Source organism: Plectropomus leopardus, chromosome 23, assembly GCF_026936395.1.
Source record: "Plectropomus leopardus strain MGB_pleo_1.0 chromosome 23, ASM2693639v1, whole genome shotgun sequence".
Taxonomy (NCBI): domain Eukaryota; kingdom Metazoa; phylum Chordata; class Actinopteri; order Perciformes; family Serranidae; genus Plectropomus; species Plectropomus leopardus.
The window spans coordinates 6,054,687-6,063,705 of record NC_142198.1 but is presented as its reverse complement, the minus strand read 5'-3'; the positions used below and the strand labels follow the sequence as shown (position 1 = coordinate 6,063,705).

Here is a 9,019-nt window from a genome sequence, read left to right as displayed (position 1 = left end):
CGGCGCTGTGACCCTGCGGCAGCGAGCTGAGCTGCCGGGAATGAGCGAACGAGTGACGACATGCTAGCGAGCTAGCAGGGAAGCTATCGCTATCTAGTGTGTGCGCGGTTGAGGTGATTTATATATGATATAGAGTAATACTACACAATATAGCCCTCCTTACTTTACACTAGCCATTCAAGTTATTTAACTATGCCCAGCAAAAAGAAGAAATACAACGCCAGATTTCCTCCGGTAAGTTTAAACTTCTCATAACCGGTGTTTAGAGTAGGCAACGTTAGCAAACTGGGAAGCTAACCTGTTTAGCTAGCTTGAGTGGAATTCGGCCTGTTTTATTTCATAGAGAGCCTAAAGCTAAAATGCAAGCATTTTCACTCGAAAATGTAAATTACATTAGCACCATAATATTACGTCGTTGGTGTACCGAAGCCAGCTAACTTCCTTGTTTGCTAATGTACATTTACAGCGTGCGACGTACGTTAACTAACTTAGCCAAGTTAGCAAGTCCACTCTTTGTCGTTGTTTTTAGCATGCCAAGCTAAATGAAACTACACGTTATAACTTAAATATGAGCAAATCAGTGTTTGTAGGTGCATAAATAGATAGCTGTTGTGATATTTGCATTTCAAACACTATAGAAACTCTAAACAATATGATAGGAATGAATGGTTTAAACATGCATGCCATTAAAGTCCTATTATCGTGATAACGATTATTAGATAAACTTTTACTGCATTTTTGTATCAATTTAGCTGTCTTGAATACTATATTTTATTTTAAAAATATTAAAAAGTCAATATGTTCACACACATACGTAATACTAACCATTTTGTCATTACAGGCAAGGATTAAGAAGATTATGCAGACTGACGAGGAAATAGGCAAAGTGGCTGCAGCAGTACCTGTTATCATTTGTATCCTTCTGCCAAATATCTTTGCTATTCTGCCTCTTTCATCATCTGCATGTGTTTTGAATGCACAGAATGATGTTAAATTTATCTTGATTGCACGAAACTGGCACAAGCAGTGGGAAGTCATATTTGAAAAGTTGGTTGTAATCACAGTAATGATTGTGTCACAATCATCTGAAGCAGACTGGTCATGTTTTTCATCTTAAAGGTTCTGTTTGTATTTTTGTTACCTTGGAGTGGCTGTTTATATCTGCATAGATAGAAGTTGCTATTTTGTTCCACAGAAGTCAAGAACAGAAAAAACCAAACACTGGCTCTTAATAGTTAGGGCAGGGTTTCCCACACATCCATTTATTTTTGACGGTCCACTTCGATTAACACATCTGCCACCACATACTTATTTCCTATTTTTTGAGCTAGATTGTTCTTTAGGAGTGCTACCATGTGGTTATTCATTGCACAGTAGGCACAGATGCCATAAAAGAACGGTTCATTGTGCTGGGTCTAAATGTTTGCTTGCTTGCTTGCCTCTCTCATCTATCATTCTGATCGACCGATCGATTGTCACTGTGCGACTGAAACTCCTAAAACTGCTGCTGAGGGAAAAAAGATAATTCATGACAAGTTCTGCCTGTGCTGCATTCAGGGACCTGCAAAAACATCCAAACTTAGAGAGGCGGTAAAGACTGAATGAAAAAAAAGTCAAGTTACAGATTCTAATTCTGTGGAAAGACTGTAGGGCCTCTGCATTTGTGTGTCAGCCACCGTCATTCAGCCACTGTTATTTGCCATTAAATCTTACACACTTTGGGTTTTTTTTGGCTTTGTGCAAAAGCTACACCACCAGTGAATCTGTTTTATTGAAAACAAAAGACACAGACTTGCTGCATCATAATTTCCTTGACTAAGACATCAGCGAGAGCTTTGGAGCTTTTTTTGGAATCATTGCTTACAAAGGCCTGTCAAGTCACCCAGTCTAGGAACGCAAAGACAATGACAACATCACATCTGTAAGCGTCTGTGTTTGTTTGTGTGTCTTAATGAAGTACCAGAATTGTATCACACTGTTTTGGAGTTAACATTGCAACAGTATTGTAGGTCTGACCATGTGTGCTTTAACAAAATATTTACACAATGTTATTGTTGATAAATAAGCATCACCAATGTGATTTATTGTGTAAGTGGGTAAAAGCAAGCTAGAAAAATCTGCTAAGTTTTAAAAAAAAAATTGTTTACATCCTTTTACTTTAATGCAGCCAACAGCACTTGTGATTTTTACAATGTCCAAAATATAAAACAATATCTTGTCTCATATCACACTACCAATTTAATGTCGATGTATCACCCAGCCCTTAGTAATCTGTGTGTTCAGTTAATACTGACTGACATACCACAGGTGGAATTTCAGGCAGCTAGATAATTAAAAGAAGTCATTAAAAGCTGTAATTTAATTTTGGAGTCATAAAGCTAAAAAGTGTTTTGTCTTCATCTTCAGACACTTTAGCAGCTTATTATACTGTATGGTATATAGTGAGAGTACACCTGTGATATTAGTCTGATAGTGATGCATAGAGCAACCCTTGTACCTGAAAGTATTTTTGGCCCAGATGCAGCTGCCAGGAGAATCTCCTGCGCGACTGTAGGCGGGTTTCCATTACAGATTTGCACAAAACTTATGTCGATAAAAAACAATTGCAATTACAATTGCAAGAATACTGTGTTTCCATTGAGTGATGTTCTGCGACTTCTCCTTTTATGGAAAGACAAGCCTCTTATATGTGGGAGCAGCCACAAATTAGGGTTCTCCAGGAGGTAATAGTCCACATTTCACCTAGGAATTATGGATTCAAAATTTCCTGATGATCTGCTCAACTTTTGAAGAGTTATGTGATGCAGTAAGACCTCTTGTAGCTCCTGCTGCATCATGAGGGAGTCAGTTCCTACGTAGCGCATAGCCATAGCATCATGTGACCTATAAAAGCAAATAAAGTGTTTCCATTGCAGTTTTGCGATATATGGGTCTATCCAATCACCCAAAATACCACCTTGTGAATGTAAAAACGTAGTTTTTTGGAAATTGACGTATTTACATTAGGTGTATTTTATATTCCTAATTTCATTTTGTGCAATTCGATGGTTAATGGAAACCTACTTTGTGATTCTGCTACTGCGATCCCCATGTATACAACATTGGGTTGATTTTTTATTTTATTTATTTTTTTTTTTAACTAAATTCAGACTGCACATAAGGATGAAATTAGTGTAGAAAATAATGTCCTGATTTTAAATCTCGTGTCCACAGAAAGCAGTGTATCGAGCTGGAGCAACAGTTTGATTTCTTGAAGGACCTGGTGGCAACGGTGCCGGACATGCAGGGCGAGGGGGAGGAGAACCACACAGAGGGGGGAGGAGAAAAAGTCCCACGCAGGTATGTCTGTCACACACACACACACACACACACACACACACACACACACACACACACACACACACACACACACACACACACACCAGTATGTTTGCAACACTTGGAAATTGACTCAGAGATTAACATTATCCCGTTGGACAGACATGGCCAGACCATGATAATATGTTTAGGATTACGTCTAATCACAGGTCATGCAGCTTACTCATTATTCAGCTTTATCGCTTGATTTGTCATTATCATAATACAGTCATTTCTGATAAATGTTTGCACCCACACTTTTAGGTGGAAGAAGTTAATCACTCAGCAGGGTGTAAGGAGGGTTACCTCTTCCAGGAACAGCTGCCGCTGTAAATTGAAACAGACTAAAGCAGTATTTTTGTCACCCTTTGTGATTATTCCGGTTTCCATTTTGTTCTGTGATAATATACTGACTACAAAAAAGAAAAGGAACAAAACAAGAGAGGGCACACTAATTACTGAGGATGCTATAGAAGAGAAAACAGTATTGACTGTCAAATCAAACACTGGCGCTGCAGCTAAATTGACGCAGCGAGCTTGGCAGAAAGTTACACAAAATAAACGAGGGACTTCTTTTCATTAAACAGTTTGGCTTATTCAGTTGTGATTTAATTTAAAGTGGTTGTAAGCTCTCAATATTTAGACACGTTGTCTCATAAGGGATTGCAGCAAGTATAGTCACAGCTTTTTTGAATATAAATTGCTGGACTTCAATTTTTACCAGCAGTATTGGCCACATTGTCCCCCAAGTCAGAATTGTGTCTGTTTATCCGAATGCATGGGTGGTAAATGTCCCTGCAAAAGTATGCAGGACATTTGTCACATGAGCTAAAAGTAGGGCTGAGGGATATGGCTCTAAAATAATATCACAATATTTTTAGGCTATATGACGATACACAATATATCTCTCGATATTTTTAAAATCTCCTCTAAACACCTTAACTACGAAAATACAAAACTGTTTTATAAACTACAGTTACAAATAAAGTAGCTACTGCTAAAAGAATACAATTACAAAAACTACTGTTATAATAAAGTCTGATAAAACAAGGAACAGACTGCAGCATAAATTTTCGATTTATTGCCCAGCCTGAGCTAAAAGTAAAACGTGTCTGGCTACTCAAATTAAAAACAATTCAGAACGAACGTTCAGCTTTTTATGCCTGCATGCTGGAGACAGCGTTGGCAGGAAGCATAGTTTTTTCAGGTTGTCTGTACCATTCTCATGGACACAATTTCTAAAGAAAGTCCCAAGGAAATTTCTTCAAATTTGGCACAAACATCCACGTCAGCTGAACCATGAACTGATAAGATCTTGGAGGTCATAGAGCAAATGTCAAGGTCACTGAAACCTTATCTGTCTTATTCTTATGAACCCGATATACAAAGAACACAGGGAATTTTTTTCAAATTTCGCATAAACATCAACTTGGACTCAAGAGGTATGTTATCTCTAAATGTTGCATTTAGAGATAACATACCTAATGAAGTTCAGCATGGCTTTTAATGACAAAATCAGTCAGTGCTGCCTTATGTGAACAGCTTTCAGACCAAACAACAAGCGCTGTCATATATCCGTACAGGCCAAGAAGCTTTTTCAGAGGCTTGTTGCATGACCATGACTTTTAATATCTCTCCAAAATTCACTTTCCTAAAAAACTGACACCACATCTATTTTCACAGAACAATGTTTTCCTTCTGTTTCCTCCCAGGGGTCGAAAACCAGGGTCTGGCCGCAAGAATGGAGGAGCTGGCTCCAAAGGCAAGGACAAGAAGTTATCTGGCACAGAGTCAGAGCAAGAGGTGGGACTTTATTTATTGCTGTCTACACTTTTATGGAGTTATATTTTCCTGAGTGCGCAGCTGGAAATTTTGAGCACATTAAGATATTTTTATGCAAGCACATAAATTATGTTTTAAGGTGCAATTTCCATGCGCTTTTCATTGATTTGTGTGTTTGAGGTAAGACGGCTGACTGATATGTTTGTTGTGATGCAAACAGGACGACTCTGAAGACAGCGAGACGGATGGGGACGAGGAGGACGGCTCTCAGTCAAGCACAAATCTGCAGGCTGCATCCAGGTTCCACAGGTATGGGCTCGCATCATTTGTACTGAATATTGTGGATCCAAACTGTCCACTCCACAGCGATCTCATTCACACGTCAGTATTTCTAATTTTCCTTCAAAGCTGCACAGTCAGAGGGGAGATGGTACTTTTTATGTACATGCTGCTGTAGCTGTTCCGCAAAACCCAGGCAAGAATCATTTAAACCATCAGCTCATCTGAAAAATGATTAAATTTGTAGATACATGTTTTCCACTAGATGGTGACACTGTTGACTAGACAGTCAGTGTGGCTCAGTGATGTAGCTGGGCCTCTAAAATGTTTAAAGTTTGAAAAATGAAAAAGATATTTTGATATAAGTAATCTTATTATTAAATTGTGTAAAAAAAAAAAAAAAAAAAGACTTAACTTTTACTTTATAATGTATCTTCATCGTTTTTATTTTTTCTAGTTGTATCAAATATTTACTTCATGACAAAAAAACTGTATGTATTTAGGACAAAAATGACACAGTAAGAATATATTTTTAAAAGAAATACAAAAACATATGCATGAACACAAACAGGAATAAATAAATATGGAAATGAATGAAAATAATCCAGAAATAATCAGTTCATGCATAAATGAATAAGATGTGATGACTAAACAAGACACAAATTAACATCTTATATACATTTCTTTATTTATTTAAATCTGTGTCTGTAAGTTCCCAAGGTAGGATTTCTGTTTATGCATGTATTTATTATTTTACTAATTTATTCCTGTATTTATTAATTAATTTATCTGATTTCCAAACTTATTTCTGCATGTTTTCATCTTTGCACTTATATACAGATTTCCGTATACCTGAATTTATTTATAAATTTCAGCATTATTATTCTTTTATTTATTTACAGATTTTTAAAAATATCTGTATTTAGTTATACATTTACTTATTGATTTCCCAACTCATTCTAGCATTTTTATTTATTTATTTATTTTATATATTTATATATATATATATATATATATATATATATATATATATATATATATATATATACATTTCTGTATTTATTTATACATTTATTCATTATTCATTCACTTTAATGCCATAGAGTAACAGTCATAAAATCAGTGAGAGATTTTTGCTCAAATTATCCACCATTAGTCCCACAGAACAAGAAAGGATATATCTAAACCCCAGAGTGTGTTGAATTTAGGAACGGTGCATTTAATTGCTTCTCATCCTCACTTTTCATTGGTAAAACAAAGAATGTGTAACTCTGTTTGGTTCTGTATTGGCCTCCACTGCTCCTGTAATGAATTTAAGAATTGTGTGCCACCTGTTCAGACAATCTGATGGATTGTTTTACAGCCAAGAGCAGGGAGAGGGCGCTGTTTTTTCACTAGAAACAAAGCTAAAACCAGAGTTTGTCATCAATTGAAACTCCCAAATTAATTAATGGTCCCTGTAAATGATTTTTTTCCATTTGTTGAACCCTTTGAAAACCACTTATCTTGTGCTGCTTTCCAAGACCGTTCACCAGTTTTTCAACCTTTTAAACCTGAGCAAATTGATTTCCTTCACAAATATGGTAAAAAGCCAATAAGCAGCTTGGTAAGAAAAATTCCACGATATGCAAGACATTAGCATGTTATGGAAATTAAAAAAAAACAAGGGGAAAATATCAAGGGATAAAGGCTTGAAAAAATAAATGTATAGCTGAGTATCATAATTACATATTTAAAACGATGTCACACAGTTATTATTACTTTTTAGCACTTTTTATTAGGTCAATTTTTATTTCATTTTGTTACACTTTTTAAAAAAAATATTATTATTATTATTATTTACAAATTTTCAAGTATTTTCTACAGCTTTTTACTAATTTCCTCCTAATTATTTGGGTCATTTCTTCTTTTGTTTGCTCATTGCCCTTCCATGTTTTTGAAAGAAATTAAGCCAATTTGGTCAGGTTTCAAAGGGTTAATTGGCCCAAAGTCACAGTTTGACTGACATGCAGTTGCACATGTATAATTTCAACATGATTAAAATGCATATTGTTTTTTGGTGCTCTGACAATAAGCATACAATCGAGTGAGTATTCTATATAGTTAGTTTGTTGAGCGCTTTTTTAATTCCAGTGTTGTAATAGGTTGTACCCCCTAAGGGTACATTTGATCTGATTGACTCCTAACACCTCTGCCTGTGTCCCCCACAGCTCAAACGCACCCCCTCAGTACATGCACATGGGCGGCGTGGTCTCGATGGGCAGCATGGCTCCCGCACAGCCTCAGAGCGGCATGGCCTTCGCCCCCCACCCCTCCATGATCAGCGTCGCACCACCTCCCCCAGCCCCGGAGCCGCACAAAAATGAGGACGACGACGATGAAGACTATGACTCCTAGCTCCTTCCTCATCGACTGCGCACTCACTCACACACACACACACACACATACATACCTACACTCTTTCGACATTATTTTCAATATCTTAAGTTGTTCTGGCGGCGGCCGCTCGACGCCGAGGAGGGAAAGACTCTTCACCGCGGCCCTCAGCAGCCGGCTATTACAGACACCGCCGCAGGAGACAGGAAAAACTGATGTATATTATGTGTTTTAATTTTCATTTTTTAAAAACAAAGGTTTTATTTTATTGTAGAGGAGAATCCGACGAGGATGTTTTTTAACAAGTCAGTCGTTCTTTTTTTGACTATTAAAAACAGCAGTGGTAACTGTTTTCGCCCCCCCCTGCAGACAGGATAGGTGTGGTTTGTGTTGCCTTGTAGCTTTTTCTTTTGGCACTTTTCTTTCCTCAGATCCTCTGTAGTCGTGAAGTGAACAAATCAGTCGCTCAAGGTTGACTGGATTAAAAAAAAAAAAATCATAAGTGGTAGTTAAAGCCTTGTAATGTGCATATAAAAGCAGCTAGCTGAGTTCAGGGCAACAGTTTGTACAGTATTTGGAAGGTTATCAGCACTTTTTGTCTCGCCCATGAAGTGTTATATTACTGTTATCGATTGGCTATGAACTACTGCTGCTGAGCCCCACTTCCCGGCTTTGTCACAACTCGCCAGTCAGTCCAATTGTCAGGCTGTAACATAAACAAGGAAGCAGGTGTATTTTTACTATAGGTTCGCCAACCACAGCTTTTGTTTTTTCTATTTTTAATTCACATTTTAATCAAAAGACCATAAACCTCCACAACCGCAGTCAGCCATATCAGCAGGTTAATGAGTACCATTTTGTTTGTCGTTGTTTTGGATGCTGTCGGAGGTTAATTCTCTGGCCGTTGGACTTTGTATATTATTTTATACGCCCATTAAATTCCCCTGAATTGCGCATCAGAAGTATACTGTGACTCTCGGACCATAACTTTGTTTTTAAAGTTGTTTGTCTCCTTTGTCCACTCTCATTTCTATTCTGGCCCCCGATTTTGGTTCTTTTAGATTGTTTTAAATGTACCCGTCGAAAACAAGAGATGGGGCTCCCGTTTATGTGTCAATCTCAGTATGAAATGTTTCCGAATAGACAGTTGACACTGTATTGTAAACTTTTAACATTCTTTTTATTTTGTATGGGTGAAATAAAGTTCATATTTCAATTAAAAAAA

At 37.1% G+C, this 9,019-nt stretch overlaps 1 protein-coding gene across 1 annotated transcript; it reads left to right on the top strand.

Annotated features, from left to right (window-relative positions):
• drap1 (DR1-associated protein 1 (negative cofactor 2 alpha)) lies at nucleotides 1–9,019 on the top strand. Its single transcript, XM_042512796.2, has 7 exons — nucleotides 1–234; nucleotides 842–914; nucleotides 1,828–1,921; nucleotides 3,214–3,339; nucleotides 5,070–5,160; nucleotides 5,360–5,448; nucleotides 7,629–9,019. The coding sequence occupies exons 1-7, from the start codon at nucleotides 193–195 to the stop codon at nucleotides 7,813–7,815; spliced, it is 702 nt and encodes a 233-aa protein (XP_042368730.1). The 5' UTR covers nucleotides 1–192; the 3' UTR covers nucleotides 7,816–9,019.